This window comes from Ambystoma mexicanum, chromosome 8 (genome assembly GCF_040938575.1).
Source record: "Ambystoma mexicanum isolate Mex_15411 chromosome 8, UKY_AmexF1_1, whole genome shotgun sequence".
NCBI lineage: Eukaryota > Metazoa > Chordata > Amphibia > Caudata > Ambystomatidae > Ambystoma > Ambystoma mexicanum.
In genome coordinates, this window is record NC_090929.1 from 164,666,586 (window position 1) to 164,687,835 (window position 21,250).

At 47.6% G+C, this 21,250-nt stretch overlaps 1 protein-coding gene across 1 annotated transcript in view; it reads left to right on the forward strand.

Annotated features, from left to right (window-relative positions):
* The first annotated feature begins 7,375 nt into the window (after positions 1–7,375).
* LOC138471465 (xenotropic and polytropic retrovirus receptor 1 homolog) overlaps positions 7,376–21,250 on the forward strand; it is a 245,232-nt gene continuing 231,357 nt past the window's right edge. The window contains exons 1-2 of the mRNA XM_069609088.1: positions 7,376–7,520; positions 18,481–18,582. Of these exons, the coding sequence (XP_069465189.1) occupies positions 7,376–7,520; positions 18,481–18,582 (247 nt within the window). The remainder of the gene's footprint in view (positions 7,521–18,480; positions 18,583–21,250) is intronic.

Below are 21,250 nucleotides of genomic sequence, written 5' to 3' on the forward strand. Positions count from 1 at the left end.
AGCTGTGTGCCACTGGGGTCAACTGAATGGGAGCGTTCCATGATTGCCATAGCACAGCAACAGGGGGGAGCAGTTGAGATGATTGCTCAAGATATGGAAGTGGCCCATTCCATCCTCCCCTCTGTAAGGCAATGTCATGATGCCTACCTCTAAGGAGCCAGGCCGGGCCCAGCAACCCCAGAGGCAGACATCATTTTCCCCAGGGAAGTCTCAGCGGGCCCAAGTCGGGGCCCTTTGGACTCAGTCCTAGCGCCTTAGGCGCTAGGCTCATAGCGGACCCCAGTCCTGGCGCCTTAGGCGCCAGGCTCATAGAAGAGGATATGTGTTTAAGTGCTTGGGTGCACACTTACCTGATGCAGACCTTGCTGCTTCATCCAGGCCCTCTTGAGGCCTGAATGGGACTACTTAACCTGTAGGACTACTTCACCACCCGGGTGTGGTCGGGGAAGGATACATACCTGATTGGTGGAAGGATACATACCAGGAACTTCTTCCAAAGCTATTTATACCCCACCCGAACAGCCACACATGCTTCGCGTTGTTCTGCACCTAGCAGCTGGACGCTCACCGTGTCAGCTCCTGCATCCTGACTTCAGCCACGCCTGCCAGCACCCTGGAACACCTGCAAGGGGAGAAAGGAAGAGAATAGGAGAAGAAAAGCCCTTACCTGCTAAATCTGCATCCCGGAGTCATTTCTCCAACGGCCCTGAAAAGGAAGACATCATTTTAAAGGCATTTCATTTCGATCGCTGCAGCACTGCATTTTACTCACCTTTGCCAGGCGCTTCCATCTTCAGCAGCGATCTTCCGGATTCAGCTACGCCCCGGCGCCTAGAGGAAAAAAGACAAGAACAAAGGTGAGAGCGAGAAAAGGAATAAGGAAAGCTCAGTTTCCTTTTAAGTCTTACCTGTTGGATTATTCCCATTGCATTTCGGGTCCTGCCGCTTCCTGGCATCTCCGGACCCCGGCCCCTATGGGGAAAAAAGACAAAGACATTGAATGAGCGAATGCAAAGACATTACCTGAGCGCTCATCCAGAACTGTTTCACTTCGGGTCGGCGCCATATCTCCGGCACTCCGCACCCCGGCCCCTAAGGGGAAAAAGACATAATCATTAGCGCTTGCTGCAATTAGACAACGAACATTATTATTAAGCTTGAACTTTTGAACAGAACTTTTACAGCGCCTTACCTGAACAGTCAAGCTTACCTGAACTCCCATCAATCCTCAGTCCAGTGAAGTAACTGGGTTTCAACACGCCCCTGCATCAGAAGCAGGATGGAGAGCTCATCCTTCCAAACCCTAAGGTGAGGCTTTACGGGGAATCGTGGAGGAGGTATCGTGGAGGGTTGGAAGGGAGTGCGAGGCTTGAGCATTGTTCCACAGTTGGTAATACTCCCTTTTCACGCACAGGAGGGTATCCAACGAGCCAGGGAAGCCAGAATAGAGGGGCCCTTCCTGTCCATCTTCAGAGTTCTGCGCCTTCGATGCCGTGCCTCCGTGGGAACCAGGTGAGCGTTATAGAACGCGAAGCCTTACCACAATTTCCCACCTGGGCGCTATGGAGACTTCCGAGACAGATCAGCTGGCCCATCTTTTAGGGGAATTACGGGCAGAAGTGCACTCAGCCCGCCAGGAGACTAATGCTCTCAGAAGGGAACTAATCCTATCCAAGGAAAGAACTGATGATCTGGCCAAAAGGTTATTGCAGGGCCAGGCAGAGCACACTCCTTTACCTGTTTCCGGAGATATTTCTACAACAATGGGTTCGAATAACCCGGTACAAATCAATCTACCTGGACACATGCCTTTGGCCCCGCCGGAACGTTTTGTGGGGGATCCCAAGAAATATGCCGTTTTTATGAACCAATGCCGTTTACACTTTTTATGCAGGCCCGGGGCCTTCCCCAACGACCAGACCAAAGTAGCCTTTGTACTATCTTACCTCAGTGGCTGTGCTGCCGATTGGTCTATTCCATTGGTAAATCAGGATGATCCCATTCTCCGGGATTTCCAGGGCTTCCAGGCCAGCATGGAAAGATTGTTCGCTCGACACTCGCAGGGACAGGCCCTTGACAACGAACTGCTATCCTTACGACAAGGTAATCAGGATCTTTTGTCCTATATCGCCACCTTTAATAGACTAGTTGTGGAAACCGGATGGCCTGAAAATAAAAGGATCACATTGTTTCATCGAGGCCTGCGCGGAGAGCTTAAAGATGTTATAGCTCAGATAGTAGATCCACCCCAGGCCTGCGCAGACTACATAGACTTAGTGGTTCAACTTGATCACAGACTTCAAAATAGAAAAGCAGATCGGCTCAAGTATGAAACCAGAGTACCTATCAAGACCCACGTTAACTCCAAGAGTACTGATGTTTCCGAGCCTATGCAAATTGGCAGTGTTAAAGGACCACTAACGCAGAAGGAACGAGAGAGAAGGCGACAAATGCAACTTTGTCTGTATTGCGGAACTTCCGGTCACTTTCTTCAAAGTTGTCCAGTTAAACCACCCAAGAAGGTGGTTGGAGCCACTGATAACGAGTTATTGACACCTGGTTCGGGAAACGACCTAGCCCGACAAGCGTAGGGGTCCGCTTGCCGAGCTTGAAAACAAACTCTTTGACCTCGCATTTTGTCATGCCAATGGTGCTTGTGAACCCAAAACAGCCTCAGCAGTTGCATGCTATAAAAGCATACATAGACAGTGGAGCTATTGGAAATTACATAGACCGTGAATTGGCTTCCAGGATTAAGCTTCCTCTCCGCCCGAAAGTAACCCAAGATGTAATTACTACAGTTGATGGAACCGAAATAGCCTCAGGGCCTGTAACGCATTCCACAGTTGAAATCACTCTGGTGGGTCAGGACGGACATCGGGAAGCAATCGTGTTTGATGTGATCAAGGCCCCACAATTTCAAGTACTTCTTGGAATCCCTTGGTTAGAAACACATAATCCGAGAATAGACTGGCGAGCAAAGAAGATAACTTTTCCTGATTGTGAACCAACCTGTTACCCAAGGAATCCAGCTATGGGTCTAGCCTCTGTAACTTCCACCCCTGTACAACTACCATCTGAATACCAAGAATTCCAAGACGTTTTTCAGAAAGAGCAGGCTAACACCTTACCTCCCCATCGATCTTACGATTGCCAAATCGACTTGGTACCCAATGCACAACTACCTTGTAGTAGGATTTATGCTCTTACTGAACCTGAGAACCTGCATTTGTGCCATTATTTGGATCAATACCTGGCCAATGGTTTCATTCGCCCATCAAAGTCACCAGTCTCTTCCGCTTTGTTCTTCGTACCTAAAAAGGAAGGAGACCTTAGGGCCTGTATTGACTACCGCGCCCTAAATCAGATAACGATTAAGAATCGTTACCCTTTGCCCCTGATACCTGAGCTTATCGACCAAGTAAAAGATGCTTGTGTGTACACCAAGCTAGATCTCCGAGGAGCTTACCACCTGGTACGTATAAAAGAGGGCGACGAGTGGAAGACTACATTCCGCACCAAATTTGGGCTCTTCGAATATCAAGTAATGCCCTTCGGGAACTTATCGATGTTTGTGTCATCGTTTATATTGACGACATCCTGGTGTATTCCTCCTCAGAATCTGATCACAGAAACCATGTTAGGGCAGTTCTTGAGAAATTGCGCCAGCACAAATTATTTGCCAAGCTCGAAAAATGCGTTTTTCATACCACAGAAGTGGAGTTTCTCGGATTCATCCTGACACCTCAAGGAATCCGAATGGACTCGCGGAAAGTGGATGCCATTCTCAAATGGCCATCTCCTAGCTCTGTGAAGGGAGTGCAAAGCATGCTTGGCTTTGCCAATTTCTATCGAAGGTTCATCCCGGAATTTTCTCGAACTGTTCAACCCATCACAGCTCTCCTAAAGAAAAATAAACGCTTTGAATGGACTCTTGAGGCTGAACAAGCCTTTCAGGACCTGAAAACCAAATTCACCTCTGCACCTGTATTGAAGCACCCGCGCCCAGATCTCCCTTATATCGTGGAAACCGATGCATCCAGTTCGGCCATGGGAGCTGTCCTGTCGCAAAGAGACCCATAAACTAACCAACTACACCCTGTAGCCTTTTGGTCCAGAAAATTCTCTCCACCTGAACTCAATTACGCAATTACCGACAAAGAACTACTGGCTATTAAATCAGCTTTCAAGGCTTGGCGTCACTATCTTCTCGGTGCAAGACACAACATCACCGTAATTACGGACCACAGAAATTTGCACTATTTAAAGACGGCCAAAGCTCAATCTTCGCGACAACTCTGATGGGCTTTATTCTTTGCGGAATTTGATTTTGTAATTACCTTTCGCCCTGGCTGCAAGAATGGTAAGGCAGATGCCTTATCCCGGATAGGCATGGAAGAACCCAATTCGAGTTTCGAACCTGTGCCAATCATACCGGAACAAAGAATTCTGGGCTTGACTTCATTGCAAACCATTGAGGACATCCAAGCTCAAGTAAAACAGCTTTTTGACTCTTCTGCCTTACTGGAATGGAGTCAAAAGGGTCCTCACTACACCGTTAAGGATGATTTACCCTACTTCCAAGAGCGGTTATTTCTGCCAAGTAAAGAATTGCAGGAACTTGTCATTACCCGTCATCATGAATCATTAATGGAAGGACACCCCGGTATCGCGAAAACAGAAGAAAAGATCAAACGCCACTTCTGGTGGCCTTCTTGGAGAAAAGACATAAAGTCATTTGTGTTGTCTTGCGGAATCTGTGCCCAAAATAAGAGTCAAAAGAAAAGGCCAGCCGGCCTACTTCAACCTTTGGACATTCCACCAGCACCTTGGCACACCTTGTCAATGGACTTTATAACTGAACTGCCTCCTTGTGGTGGTTACAACACGATTCTCGTAATAGTGGATCTATTCTACAAAATGGCCCATTTTATCCCTTTAAAAGGATTGCCATCAGCTTCCACCTTGGCCAAGGAATTTATGGAAAATATAGTGCGGTTACATGGTTTCCCTTCCATATTAGTCTCAGACCGTGGAAGTCAATTTATCTCCCACTTTTGGAAGAAATGTTGCCAACTAGTACAAATAGACGTGCGGTTATCCACCAGCCACCACCCCCAGACCGACGGACAAACCGAGAGAACGAATCAGACTCTCGAGCAATATCTGCGGTGCATGTTACACCAATCCGAGTTGAATTGGAAGGACATCCTTTGGATTGCAGAATATGCATACAACAATTCAGTGCATTCTGGAACCGGACAGACTCCTTTTTATACCCTGTATGGTCACCATCCTCGGACCTCTGACCTAGATCCACCTCTGACCCTGGAGATGCCTGCAGTAAATCACCTACATTCCACAATAACCCAAGCCTTCAAAGAAGCTACAACCCACTTACAGCAAGCCAAGAAAAAGTATAAAGAAAACGCTGATTTGCACCGAAGTAAAACTCCTCCTTACCAAGTAGGAGATCAGGTATGGCTAGCAACTAAACATCTACCCCTCAAGGGTCAGCGAACTTTTAATCCCAGATTCATTGGGCCTTATCCCATCAAAGCTATTATCAACCCAGTGGCCTTTAAACTCGATTTACCATCCAACATGCGGATTCATCCCGTTTTTCACGCATCTCTTCTAAAACCAGTACAACCTGGAACCAGACTGTCTGAGCCCCCAGGCCCTGTCCAAATTGATGGAGAATTAGAATTCGAAGTGAAAGACATTTTAGATTCCAAGATAGTTAAGTCGAAACTCTTCTATCTTGTTGATTGGAAAGGATATGGACCTCAGGAAAGATCTTGGGAACCCAGTAACTATGTTCACGCACCACGATTAATTCAAAGATTCCATCGAAGATTCCCGCACAAACCAAAACCCCCGGAGGAAAAGACCTTGGGAGGGGCCTTGAGGGGGGGTACTGTCATGATGCCTACCTCTAAGGAGCCAGGCCGGGCCCAGCAACCCCAGAGGCAGACATCATTTTCCCCAGGGAAGTCTCAGCGGGCCCAAGTCGGGGCCCTTTGGACTCAGTCCTGGCGCCTTAGGCGCTAGGCTCATAGCGGACCCCAGTCCTGACGCCTTAGGCGCCAGGCTCATAGAAGAGGATATGTGTTTAAGTGCTTGGGTGCACACTTACCTGATGCAGACCTTGCTGCTTCATCCAGGCCCTCTTGAGGCCTGAATGGGACTACTTAACCTGTAGGACTACTTCACCACCCGGGTGTGGTCGGGGAAGGATACATACCTGATTGGTGGAAGGATACATACCAGGAACTTCTTCCAAGGCTATTTAAACCCCACCCGAACAGCCACACATGCTTCGCGTTGTTCTGCACCTAGCAGCTGGACGCTCACCGTGTCAGCTCCTGCATCCTGACTTCAGCCACGCCTGCCAGCACCCTGGAACACCTGCAAGGGGAGAAAGGAAGAGAATAGGAGAAGAAAAGCCCTTACCTGCTAAATCTGCATCCCGGAGTCATTTCTCCAACGGCCCTGAAAAGGAAGACATCATTTTAAAGGCATTTCATTTCGATCGCTGCAGCGCTGCATTTTACTCACCTTTGCCAGGCGCTTCCATCTTCAGCAGCGATCTTCCGGATTCAGCTACGCCCCGGCGCCTAGAGGAAAAAAGACAAGAACAAAGGTGAGAGGGAGAAAAGGAATAAGGAAAGCTCAGTTTCCTTTAAGTCTTACCTGTTGGATTATTCCCATTGCATTTCGGGTCCTGCCGCTTCCTGGCATCTCCGGACCCCGGCCCCTATGTGGAAAAAAGACAAAGACATTGAATGAGCGAATGCAAAGACATTACCTGAGCGCTCATCCAGAACTGTTTCACTTCGGGTCGGCGCCATATCTCCGGCACTCCGCACCCCGGCCCCTAAGGGGAAAAAGACCTAAGCATTAGCGCTTGCTGCAATTAGACAACGGACATCATTATTAAGCTTGAACTTTTGAACAGAACTTTTACAGCGCCTTACCTGAACAGTCAAGCTTACCTGAACTCCCATCAATCCTCAGTCCAGTGAAGTAACTGGGTTTCAACACGCCCCTGCATCAGAAGCAGGATGGAGAGCTCATCCTTCCAAACCCTAAGGTGAGGCTTCACGGGGAATCGTGGAGGAGGTATCGTGGAGGGTTGGAAGGGAGTGGGAGGCTTGAGCATTGTTCCACAGTTGGTAATACTCCCTTTTCACGCACAGCAGGGTATCCAACGAGCCAGGGAAGCCAGAATAGAGGGGCCCTTCCTGTCCATCTTCAGAGTTCTGCGCCTTCAACGCCGCGCCTCCGTGGGAACCAGGTGAGCGTTACAGGCAAATGGTGCTCCAGCAGCCAGCGGGCTACGCAGTCCATGTGCCGCTCATTCAGGCTGGGCATGGCGGCGTCTGACAGGGCGCGCCAGGCTGAAATGGTAGCTCTGCGTCAGGCACTTAATGCTCAAGCAAAGGCACATCGTGAGGCCCTGAGGGTGGAACACCAAGCCCTCCGATCTACTCTGGCTGACCTAATGATGGATGAGAGTAGGCGGACAGAAGACAGGATGGTACAGCTTGAAAGAACCATCTCAGCTGAACTCCATGCAAGCCGGGAGTCACTCTGTATGTCATGTGAGGCCGTGCAGGCAGAACTCCGTCTCACACATCAGTCCTTGCAGGAGGAAGCACGTGTGACATGTGAGGTAATGCATGCTGACCTCAGTCTCATTGCCAGCCAGGCTCAGGCTTACCAGACCCGTATGCTTGCTGCCTTTGAGGGGCAAGGTGCAGCTAGGCGTGGTGAGTCAGCTACGTCACGTCCATCTCTGATTTCCATCCAGAGGGTGCCGATGACAACCTATCTTTCACATAGGTCGGGCCGTGCAGGCGCTGAGCCCAGTGAGTTTTTTTTTTAAATCTCAACATCTACAAATGTGGGTGTTGAGGTGCACCCTGTACCTCCCCCCTCCTCGGTGCCCCCCAACCCCCGGGTCATATATGGCCATTTTAGATTTATTTTCCTGCAATTATTTTATTATTTTTCCAGCAGTTTTTTTTAATGCAAATATTTTTGATTTTTCATCCAAATTGTATGGTTTTGGGTAAGTATGTTTTTTTATTTTCATTTTTCAATTGATTTTTTTTATTCTTACTTTATTTTGTTGTTCTTTTACAATGATTTATCTTTTTTTAAATTATTTTTTAGAAATATATTTTTTATTTGTCTTTATTTTTTTTAATTATTTTTATTTTATTTTTTTAATTACTCATTTCATTTCTTTTCAATTGATTATTTGATTTTATTTGTATTTTCTGCAGATTTTATTTTATGTTTTCATTTTTCTTTTGTCTATTGTGCATACATGTGACAGTGTGGTGCTTTGTGGCATCGGAAGGCATCCACTGTGTGTTCCAGCTGGGCCCATTCAGGCTTATTTTGTGTATGTGTTTTGCTTGGGGTCCTGACAGATATGCTACTCCTGCTTCCCCTTTCCATGGGCTCGCAAGGATGGCTCGGTGTAACAGCATATCACACATGGGCATTGGGCTTCCGTCATTTCTGTGGCCAGCCTGCAGTTCTAGTTGTGTGTACACCCCTAGTGAGTATTCAGATGTTTTCTCCAATGCATATCTGCACTTCACTTTGGTGAGTATTATGCTGACTGTGCATTTCATCATGTTGCTTGAGATGTTTGTTATGTATTGACTGTCTATGTTAATGCACTTCCTGCCATAGGTGGTACCATGCACCCTTTGGCTGTGTACGACACACTGATGGTGGGAGGGGTCCATGTGCTGCAAATGTTGAATTGGGACAGTTTCCCACCAGTGATTTGATATGCCACATGAAGGCTGCACGCTGAGTTACCCATGTCACCACACATTTCAAAAACCACCCATTCCTTGCTAGCACCACTTTGGCCATCCTGCAGCCCTGGCTGGTGTTTTGATGTGCCATTTGAGGTATGACTGCATTGTTCTTTATTTGATTGTCCTGTTTGTGTCCTGGACCTGCTCCCCCCTCCCACTGGTTGCACTTGGCCCTTGTGACAATCCGGCCAACCAGGATGCTTGAGCCTGCCACCACTACCAAAAGCCCACAAAGGAGGCCCTGTCTAGACCTGTCCACCAGCCTTCTGAGTCACTTGATTGCCCCACTGTTTTCCCTGCCCCTGTCAGTGTCCCTCTGTCTCCCCCCCTTCATCATCACATCCCCTACTCATCTGCACCGTCTGGTTTCCCTCTGCCCTTGTGTGTGCTTTCTTTCCCCGTCTTCCCCATTATGCATTTTGAGCTTGGCCCCCTCCTCCCTTCTCTCCTCCCTCTCCCTCTCCACCACCCTTTACCCTCCTCCTTGTACTCTGGCTGTCATTTTCCACCACTACCCCAATTGCCATTAGCCATGGTGATAGTAGGCGCTTGTTTTTTGCAGACATTGGCCCTTCTGCCTCCGTCCTTCCACACCCCACCTTCAAATGTTTTAGTATAATTTTGCAAGTTACTTTTATCATTTGTCCCTCCACCACTGATTACAGGTCGGCTGTTCCCCCATTTCCCTTCTGTTTTTCTTCTCTCCCTGCCCAGCACTATCTTGATTCTTTATCGACCTACCACATTTTGTCACTTGTTTTGTTACTCTCCTAACCTCTTCCCTCACTCACCTCCTTATGTGACTCCTGCACTGCGACTATTGCTGTCAGGCATAGGAATGTTGATGCTAGTTTTGTCATCCAACATTCCCTCCCTAGATTCTCCCTTATTGTTCCAGGCACTTGTAATGTGTACTTTGATTTTACAGTTCATTATCACATTGTGGACCATTTGAAGGACATGTAGGAATTTACTGTTCTTCTCCCTTGTTCACTCCCTCATTGATGTGCTTTAATGAACTTTGTGTGTAGGTCGTATTATGAATTTCTATGATTCAGTAATGGGTCACTACCTGCCATTGTCGATGTGGGGTACTATGTAAATGATATGTTCTGCTGGTCAATGGCTGATGCAATGTTGTGCTTTATTTTGAAGTGTCAGGGGATGGGTGTGGTTTAACACACCAGGGGGTCCTTGAGTGCTATGTTCACATGGGCTGTGTACGGGACACTGGCACTCACTTTATTTCACATGCATGTATTCAACACATGTCCCTACTGACAAATATACTTAGGCAACACCCCCCCCCCGACTCCAGTGACACCATGCACATGCGTGCACCCAGATTGCCTTCTCACGCATGCTGTGTCACGACAATCCATGTTCACTCCTGAGTCATTGATCGTGTACGTGCATGACAGGGTACTATTTGGTTGAATGCCATTTTTTTCAAATGATGCTGAAGGGTTTTTACCAGTGCAATGCACACTCACTGTGCTGTCCAGTGAGCAGTGTTTTATATGCCAATTTGCAATTGTACAATGTGCATGGCAACAGGTATTCTGACTTTTGTTGGTTGCACCATTGGTGGCATGCATTTGTGCCACAGTTTTCAGGGTGTGAGGTTTTGGTCAGTCATTTCTTCAGATTTCATGTCAGGTATAATTGTCTGCTGCCTATTTACATTTCTCACGTGGCACTTCATGACTATTGTGTCATGTGCTGTGCATATGGTTTGATGTTTTGCCGTTGCATACCATGGTATGGTGTGGCAGACGGGGTTCAGGGGTGTTGGGAGGGTTTGGGTGGCATACCAGTACTTTCATGCCCTGTTTAGCAGGGGGGGGGCAGCACCTTGCATGTGTTCCCTTTGGTCACATGGGTTTGGTTGTGTTTAATTAGCTAGGGATGCACACAATGTGGCACTTCCGTGTACACATTCTGAGGGTGGTAAGGTTGTGACAGATAACTGTCCCTTTCTCCTCATCGATTGTGACCTGGTATGTGCCAGGCCTGTGTGCACTCCGCAGGGGTTGGAGTTTAGGTGAAAAATGTGGCCACAAGCTGGGTACGGGCTGTCTCGCCACATGCCCTTTCCCCTCCCATGCGCAGCGGCCGTGCGTGTGGTTGGACATATGCTGCCACAATGATCCTGCACACTACTGGGGGTGCATATAGTAGCTGTCCACCAGAGCGGTCAAGGGAGCGAAAGAGTGACTTGAGCACTCCGAATGGGCGCTCCACCATGGCCCTGGCTGCAATATGGGCTGCGTTGTATCTTACCTGGGGGGGGTGGGGGTGTTCGGTATGGGCGTCAATATGTAGGTGCTCAGAGGGTAGGCACTGTCCCCTGGTAAGGTGATAATGGTTGTCATTAGTTGGGTTTGTGTATTTGTCTGTGTGTGACATGTATGCATGTGCACAGGCATTTGTACTCACCTAGGAGCCATGTGTCACCATGCTTCCCAGCTTCCAGGGCCCGGCTCAGGGCGGACATTCTGTATATGAAACTGTCAATGGTAGACCCAGGATAGTTTGCATAGACAGAGGTGATGATTCCCTTGGCATCGCATACCACCTGCACGTTGATGGAATGCCAGTGCTTGCGGTTTCGATAGATGTGCTCAGTGGCTCTAGGTGGACGTAGGGCCACATGGGTGCAATCTATGGCACCAAGCACTTTGGGGAAGTGTGCCACCCTGTAGAAGTCCTGGACCACGGCCTGACTTTCTGTGGGTGTTCTGGGCATGTATATGTGCCTGCGGACTGAGGGGCGCGCAGTGATGATTGCCAACACCTGGTTTAGGCAACGTGGGCTTTTTCACAGTTGCGCCAGCTTGCGCCAGTAATTTCGGCACACATTTATTCTTTGAATTACCCTCTTAATGTATCAGGATATTCAATACTTGCGGGCAAGTTTTTTTCTCTGAGCATGTTAGCCATTATGGGATAATTTGAATTCGTATTTGGTATTTGCATTTATTTTGTAGAGAAAGTGCTGTACGTGACAGCTGGAGAAACGGTACAAAATAGTGACATTGTAAATAAACATTGACAACATTACTAGGCTGAGGACGATGGATAGTACGCTTTCAGGCAGGAGCGCAAGACAGCGAAAGTGGGAGAAGAAGAGCAAAAAACGAGTTCCATTGCTGAGGAGCAAAGAGCAGGCGCAGCAAGGGGGGCTGGGATTGAGAATGCGAGGGGGAATAAACAGAACGTCTCCTAAGGAAGTGGTGCCACTCAGCTGTTCCCTTCTTTCAGCCCCATCTGACAACCATACACCAGCGGCAAGGTTGCAGCTTGGGCTGGTGCTGATGGCAACCATAACTGATTAGTCTTGAGGTTAAACCGTGACTTGCTGTAGCAGGACTCCTCTACACAACACCAGTTCAGCAGAGTTGTAAAGTAACCACGCGGTTGACTACACATCCTTTGGACACGGGTAGTCACATTAATTTGTCGGAAAATCTATACCGGCTCGCGAATATGCTAGTTTTAGACTCAATCTGCCTACGTGTGTTGCCCTCACTTTTTCCACCGTTTGTTTGTGGATGAAGCAGCCATTTTGGACGCCATCGGGCACCTGTAGCTTAAACACTGTGGGCCTGAGTCAGTTCCCTGTGTTTCTGTAAGAAAAAAAACAATCCCTGCTTCAAGTCACACCTTTATTCAGTATTGGGGGGGGTCCTTACCCCAGAAGTGTACATAATGTGCACCTCAATGACGATTTTATAAAGGTTCAAAAAGAGGTTTGTACATTCCCGTGGGGGCTTCAGGCCCAGTGTTAGACATAGCAGGTTAAATTAGCATGGGGGGAACGTTTTCCCCAAAGCGTGCACTTTATTTCTGCCTGGTGCTGATAGCCACAGCACACAAAAGACAATGGCCCTCATTACGACCCTGGCGGAGGACCATGGTGCAATTTGCACCATGGTCCATGGCGCAAAGCTGCCAACTCCGCCATGGGGGTTGGCGGACTTACCGCCCCATTCCGACCTTGGCGGGGCGGTAAGTCCCCAATCCCCATTTACCCTTCCCCATTCCCATTTTTGCCCCATAGGGTATAATGGGAGTGGGGAAGGTGTTAATTACGCCACCGTAAATTACGGTGGCGTAATTAACAACAAGTCCCGTAGCGCCATGGATTTTTCCGCCTGCAAAAAGCAGGCGAAAAAATCACCATGGCGCTACGGGAACTCGTAGTCTGGCGGAAAGGTACGCCATGCTTTACGCCGGCGTAAACCCCTTTCCGCCAGGGTCCTAATGAGGGCCAATGGGTGCCTAATTCATGGATTTTTTTGCGCTGTGCAAAGTGACTTTTCACTGATGTAAAGTGACTTTTCACTGACAACAAACACCCTGATTCCCGGAGCAGTGCAGCGTGCATTTTTGAAGTGCAAAGTCACTTTGCACAGTGCAAACAATTCCATGAATCAGGCCTTTACAGTTAAAGGATTACCCTAAAAATTCCCACTCCCTTGTTTCTCTGCTCTATAAACTTGTTCTTTGACCTATGATTGTAAAGCGCCCCTTTGTTTCATGGCGCTAGGTCTGGGCTCAATAAATACCCCAATAATAATAATAATAATAATAATAATAATAATAATAATAATAATAATAATACTCATTGCAGTTAAAGTATTTAGTTATTAACTCCTGTTGGTAGCAAGCTAGACATTAAATTCATGGTGCGTTTATGGAATTTGAGATGATAGAAAACGAACAATAATCTGGAGCTAAATTCTAATGTGATCATAAAACACAGTTTAACCAGCTTTAAACCTGCTGCCGCATGTTCAGGCAGGCTTCTGTTACCTACGTGAATTCGTTCTGTGTGATGAAGGCGCGTGCAGTAGGCTGGATGATGTGGCGGGGGTGACACTGAGGGTGAGTGCCACCACCTGCACCATGACTTAGGCCCCGGAGGAAGTACAGGAAAGATCCCCCGCGTCCATTACCAACCGTAGCATGCTACCACCTCATAACCCCTGTGAACACATTTCAGGCCTGTAGGGAGATGGAACAGAACTGGGCAGGAGTCTCCCAAGGGGAATGAGGCTCATGCCCAAACACAAGTGATAGGGAAATTGCCTGAGTTTGGGCAATGACCAACACAGGTCCCCTGCCCCTATGGGATGAGCAATCTGAAACCCTGAAACACTGCTGTCCAAGAGGAGGGCGCCAAAGCTCGTCTTCCCTGCATTAAGCCCCTGAATTCCCTAGCGACTCCCTTACCCTCGGGCTAGGGACCCCTCCCACGGACAGTTATTAGGTTTGGTGAAGGACGGGGTCTGGGTATTAATGGTAAAGGCACCGCTTTTGTGCCAGCAGCAACCATTCAGCAGAGACTGGGTTTTAAGCAGACTGAGCCCTGGATATGGAGAACTAGGCTTGATGTACAGCATGAACCTATATGACGCACCCAACACCTGAGCGACCAAGGTGTACCTTGATCAAAGCAATGATGGTGTTACAATCCGGTGGAACAGAGACACCATGTGCAAGCCATGCTCTCACGCACAATGGTTCCGGAACTAGAAGAGCTGGGGCCCCAAAGAATCAAGCAGAGCTGGGAAGCAGCAATGCCTCTGTCGCTTGCATGCTGGAGCGCGAGCGTCTGCTGAAGGGCTTAAATCATGGACTGCAGTAAAACACATCCAAGAGGGCAGCTGACATTGCCAAAACCTTAGACTGTGTGCACTTGAAATAGATTGAGCTGGGGGTGTTGTAGTCTCTGCAAGCAGGATAATCACGAAGTCCTCTCGTAGCAAACCCTACGTTGAAATTAATAGCGCAATCATCAAGTCAACAAGAGAATCTATTTGATTCTAAAAGGTGCCAAAATGCTCATAGATGTGTGAAAGTTGAAATTTGGAATGTATTTATGTATTTATGTATTTATGTATGTATTTATTTATTTATTTATTTATTTATATAGCTCATCTAACCCTCAGGTATCTGGGCTAATTGTTGGCAAGAGAAATGTACTAATTGCAAATGTGAATATGCGCGCACGAAGAAAACCTGCATGGCCTCATGATAAAATACCCCAGCCTAATTAAGGCCCATTACTTTAGAACAGTATGAAGAACGAAGGCAAATGAATGGCCACCAGACAGTTGGGCGGTATCCTGGCAGTAATACCGCCCAACTGTAATTGCGTTAGCGCCACCCAGTCCGGCGTTATTAGCGCCGAATCACGGGTTGGGCGTTAATAGTAAATCCCCATTCCCCATTGTGTCTTTGGACCCATGGGGCATTTTTGGGGCAAATACTGCATGCTAATTAAGCCGGCAGTAATTGCGACGAAAACAGAACGCTAAATGGGATTTTCACCTCCAGCAAAAAGCTGGAGTTAAAACAGCCCATTTAGGGCCCAACTCATACTCGGGCCAGCCCTTAAATGCGGCGGTGATAGCGTTACTGCAGCATTTAAGGGCTACTGCCCAACTCGTGATGAGGCCCAGTGTCTTTGTCATTGTAGGATGTCAAGAGGGAATCACCCACATGCTTATGGCTGAACGAAGAAGGAGCACTTGGAAATGAAAATAGCATTAGCCAATCCAGATCTGATTGCCCCATGGAATGAGGAGCAGAGGGTCAATTTGCAGTGCCACTGAAGTGATGGGTAAAGTCCAGGCCCACTAAATTGCTGGCCAGTGTGCTGATCATCATAGAAGTCCCTAAACATGCCCCCTTATGAAATACAGGAAATCATACTACTTTTCTTTCACTCGTTTTGGTTTTAAAACTTTATTTTCCTCGTTTATTATTCTACATGTATGTACCCTTCCCCATTCATCACTTTTCTGTTTATGTCTAAAATGTAGTGTTTGGCAACGCTTGTTCAACCTGATCCACCAGAAAGCCTTTGGCCGAAAGAGGTTGAAATAAAAATAAAAAAATAAAAATCCCTGCGACTGGAATACAGTCGTCCTCTTCGTCTTTCCCATAATGCAGTCATCACGTGATTTCCTGCCATTGTTTGCGTTACACTTTAGAAATGGACTGTTTCCTAGAATTCATTGATTTATTTTTCGTACTGCTCTCTCTCTCTCACTCACTTGCTCTCTCTTTATTTGTCTTTCGCTTTTCCTCTTTGTGTGTGTCCCTCTTGTACTCTCTGTCGTCTCTCTTTCTCCCTCTCTCTCTCTCTCTCTCTCTCTCTTTCTCCCTCTCCCTCTCTTTGTCTCTGTCTGTCTCTCTGTCTGTCTCTATCCCTCTCTCTATGAGTGGAGTAGTTCAATGTTTCCATGGCTTGGTCGCCACGCTCAACCCTGATTGCGATTGAAAAGTGTTGCTGAGGCCTCTCGCCTTCACATGCCCTCCTTCTGGTCTGCTTTTTGGCTACTGGCCGCTCCTGTGCGGTAACCCGCTGTCCTGCAGTCTCGCTTTGGTCATTTTGTCACTGAGGCCTCTCGCCTTCACATGCCCTCTTTCTGGTCTGTTTTTTGGCCACTGGCCTCTCCTGTGCGGTAGCCCACTGTCCCGCAGTCTCGCTTTGGTCATTTTGTCACTGAGGCCTCTCGCCTTCACATGCCCTCTTTCTGGTCTGTTTTTTGGCCACTGGCCTCTCCTGTGCGGTAGCCCACTGTCCTGCAGTCTCGCTTCGATCATTTTGTTGCTGAGGCCTCTTGCCTTAACATGCCCTCTTTCTGGTCTGCTTTTTGGCTACTGGCCTCTCCTGTGCGGTAGCCCGATGTCCCGCAGTATCGTTTTGATCATTAATCCGCTGGCTCTATGGTTTCGCTCATACAAAACTGAGCAACAGGGCCCCTCCTTATTTGGTTCCCTTGGCATCAGCATGGTCTGGTCTCCCTCGGTCAGGTCTCCCCTCGCCCATAGAATGTTCAGAGCATTGAATACCTCGCAAGGTCTGCTTGCTCTCGAATGTCTCTTTGGGTCCGTCTGCTTCGGACATCCACCACCTGTCAGCTCCACTGTCCCATGTGTGGACCACTGTCAGCTCCACTCTCTGGCCTCCTGCTAGCTGGCCACCAGGCAAATGGTGCATCTAGGACTTATGTGGAACCCCACCTCTGCTTGCACCCCCAGTCTTACCCTTACTGTTCATCTTGCTTTCTGTCCCTCCTCTTTGTAACTTTGCTGGTTGCTTGGTCAGCTGACCACAAAGAGGGATATCCACTGGCCGTGGTCTGTTTTGTCATTATCCTTTTCTCCATTTTGAAATGTGTTCGGTGCATCGCCACGGAACCCTTCAGGTGGTGTAGGCTCTCGCATGGAAAGACTCTGTTCTACAAGGCACAGATGCTCCTCTAAAATGAGATGGTTTCGAAAGATTGTGCCCATTTTCCCTGCGTTTGGAAAAACCAATCAAATTCCGTTTGGGAACAATCCCTGTGCTGCGCATGTGATCATCTCAAGACTTGAGCTGTGGCATGCATGCAGTGAACGGCTGATCCATTTCCGCCACAGCAGTAGACAGGTCCAGATTAGCCGGCAACGCACCTGCCCAGTGGAAGCAGCATTCAGTGTTCAGTTCCATTGAGACTTGACATCCCCACCAGGATGAGGCCCTTTGCCAAATCATGTTTTGATGAAAGCCTTGCAGGGCTCTTTGACTGACGACCTCTGAGTGATGTCCTTTTAAATAGTGATGTAAAAATGAAGAAATAATGATAAGGCGGGATTCAGGTATCCCCTACTGATGGTGCAGCAAACCACATCCCTTTAACGATGCTACATTACCTTCTGAGACTGGATGTATGTCTTTAATTCTGCAGCATTCACTTTGCCACACATTCACTTCATCACATTTCTCTCTTCAGACCTTCAGTCTTTCACTTCTTCGAACTTTCACTTTGTCATTGCGGTGGGGTGCCCCCTACTTTTCTAACCCATATTCTTCCCCCTTAACCCTCTCTGACCCCGACGCTGACCTCACAGCTAACCTTGGACAATGTGAAGATGCAGATGAAGTAAAGGTAGACAGAAGTGAATGCATGAAGAAGTGAACGTAGAAGAGGGAAGTGTAGAAGATGTTTATTAGGTGAAACTAAGAGGGTGATACCCTGGGAGTAGGGATGCTGCTGCAGCACATACAATGATGCGGTGTGACATGATAATCAATCGTGTAATGGGGGCCACATGCAGATCACCACCAAATCAATCTCTGGTCACCATCATAAATGACCCTGAATGCCAGGAATCCCACCAGGGCAACCATCATTATACTGGCAAGGCTACCCATAAAAGGAGTGAGGGTCAACCAGGAGTGGATCAGCCAGGGGAGTTGATAGGTCTGGAAAAGACCCGGGGCTAAGCTGATGTCAGAACTGTTGGGACTGGGGGCTAGCTAGTCTTTTGGCTGTAGCTCCTGAGATTCTATCCGGGGCTACAACCAAAAGATCAGGGGCTATAGCCCCCTTAGCCCCCCCCTAGCAACGCCCCTGGGATCAGCAAACATCACCCAAGTTACACAGTAGAGATCACCTGTCCACGGTCACTGGTTGGCAATCTGTACATGGCAACCAGGAGGATATGCAGGTTGTATTGTACCACAGAGCTCCGATGTGGCTGGATGCCCTTTATGCTATGCACATTTCCCGTCCACTTGAGCTCTTTAACTCATCTATGGAGTCACTCAATGAATACTCTTTCTCCTTCTCAGATTTGGAGCCGTCCGTGTTGCTGCGTCATCGCGCTGCCTTCGAGGAAAGGTTCTTCCAGATGTGTGAGAAGGAGCTAACCAAAGTGAATAATTTTTATGCAGGTAGAGACATGCTTCTCTTATGACATGTGAATTCTTATGATGTCATCACTATCTACATGATTTATTACTGCATTGAGCAAAAATATATTTGTATTTTGTTTATAAATGTAATAAGTTAATACCTTAGAAAATCAGTAAAACATGTGTGGTCATGGGGACATTATGAGTGCAGGGCAAAACAAGAAGGCATTGCATAGAAAACCAGTTATGGTTCCTAAAGCACCCATCCTTCTGCCAATGCCATGCACTGTTCATGGCATCTCATATTGTGCTCGTTGATATTGAAAATCAGCTATTGGAAATACACTTTGCAGTACATTTGGGCTTTGTGGTGTGTTGACCCTCAAACTAAATAAAAGTGAGCATAACAGGCTTGGGGTACTACTGTTTTTCCTCAGCTCTTTTTGCTCCCCATTTCCTGGTGGTGAAACTGTGGGTGCAGGAATGTAAGTGGAGATGTCACGTGTGGCGTCATAAGCAGTGCACAGCAGTGACCGCATTATGGGCGTATTAGGAACTGTAACTGGTACATTTGTGAAGTTATGTTGTTTTGTGCTGAAAGCAAACCTTACCTTTAACCAAAGCTTTTCATTGTTTTTTTATACTGATATGCCCAGGACATTGTCTTCGGGCCCTGTCTTCTACCAAGACCCCCAGTGTTTGCAATGGGCACGGGCTGCAGAAACGCCCAATGTCCACTAATTCTGGGACATGACCTCCAGTTATGGCAGATGAACCTCCTAGAAACCCAATGTGCCCACTTGGATAAAACCTTTGGCCATGCACCAGTCACCTGTCCCTACCACCACCCCAAATCAGTGGATGGGTCCGCTAGCCATGGCCTGCTGCCTTCTTATAGTGGCCTCCTCTTCCTGCTCACCCTGAAAACCATTTGGAACAACACCTTTTTGGGGTTTTTTGGTTTTTATTTCTATTCTGGCAAACCTAAGAACAGCTCCAAGCAGCACTCACCCAAAAAGAAACCAAAGAAATGATGTACAGCTTTGCAGGTGCTGGTGGAGAAATTCCTCCACTCCTTGCCTCCCTAGCCAGGGTCTGCTGGCATTGCTGTTCTGCAGAATCCTTAAGGGGGCTGGGGCTCATCTGGGAATTGGGTTGCATCTTCATAGGTCGCTGGCCCTTTGATGTTTCGCAGTGCTCATCACCCACCTCCTGCAGCCTCCTGCCTGCATAGCAGGATGGGCCATTCCTCACCTCCTTTTGGATCCAGTATTCTTCCTGAAATCCATCTCCGACCTCCTGTCAATGTTTTTTCGGGTGATGTTGCAAGAAGGAGCCGGTGCTCACAATGTGGGCTAGCTTCTGGCTCCTGTCCAGATGGATTTCCTTGCTGCGGAGTCTGCACTGGGAGCAGTCCACCTCAGCAGTGGCCTGGTGATCTTGCACCCGGATGAATTGCCAACAGTCCGATCATGCCCTTGTCCTGTGTGTGGGAATTTCCTGGGTGGACAGGGCTTGCCTACCCACACAACACCTTCCAACTCCTCCCCCTCCTCTACCCCGATGTCCTGGCCTGTCACCGTGGAAACATCAGAGCTGGAGATGTTTTCTTTTCCCTCAACCTCCAGCTCCTCAAGATGTCCAGGGATTCTGGTCTATCGTGACCTTCCTGACATTACCCGCAGTGCAATCCAAAAATACGCCCGTGAGCTGCTTAACGCTTCCTAGAAAATTAACCCAAAATTAAAAATTCAAAACAGTCAAGAAGATGGAAACAGGGAAAAGGATAGGGAATCATAACAATACAAATAATTATAATAAATTAAAAATTATTTCTCTGTCTAAATATCTCCCTGCAACTACCGATAAGTGCCCACTACTCCCACGCACTCTGCAGCTGTATTTGGAGAAAATGGCCCCCAGAAACAGGAAGTGCAGAAGAAAAACTCTGGTTGCCATTTTCATCCTGATACTCCACGAATCTCCTGATTATTTATTTTGTGATACATTTCATACAAATAATCCATAAACTTTGATTCCGCACTGAAATTCCTGTGAGAGACGCGCGAGGAGCAGAAAAATCATTGTGAGCATTAATGCTTTGTACGCTGCCAGTCGTGACCTCATGGTGACGTCATTGCTCACAAGCATTTTTAATGCACTCCATTTATAGTATGCAAGTGAGCCCGGCAAATCCTTTCAAAGCCTCTAGATTTTGAACACTTTGATTGCGCAAGACAGAGGTTGTCACAACCCCTCTTTGTACATCTTGCTCATCGACTTTGCAGCTGCGTTCAAATCAATTCATAGACCTACATTGTGGGAGAAGTTAGTGAAACGTGGTGTCCCCGAGCATTTATTAATGTTGTGTCAATTATTACACCAAAATACTGTAGGGAGAGTCAGATTGAACAGTTTGGGTGAGCTCTCTCTGTTTATTCTGATAGGGCGGGGGTAAAGTAAGGCTGTGTTTAGTTTAGTTTAGTTTATTTATTTATTTGTATAGCGCGCAAAACCCTCAGGTATCTAGGTGCTTAAACTTAGTTTGTGTGCTTGCCCCCCTGCTTTTTAATTTGTTTATGTTGGATATTGGGAACTCTTTGGAAGGAGTGAACAACCTTCCGCCTAAACTGGGAGCATGGTGAGTTCCTGGGCTCGCCTATGCTGACGATCTAGTAATCTTTGATACTACTTTTGCCAGATATCC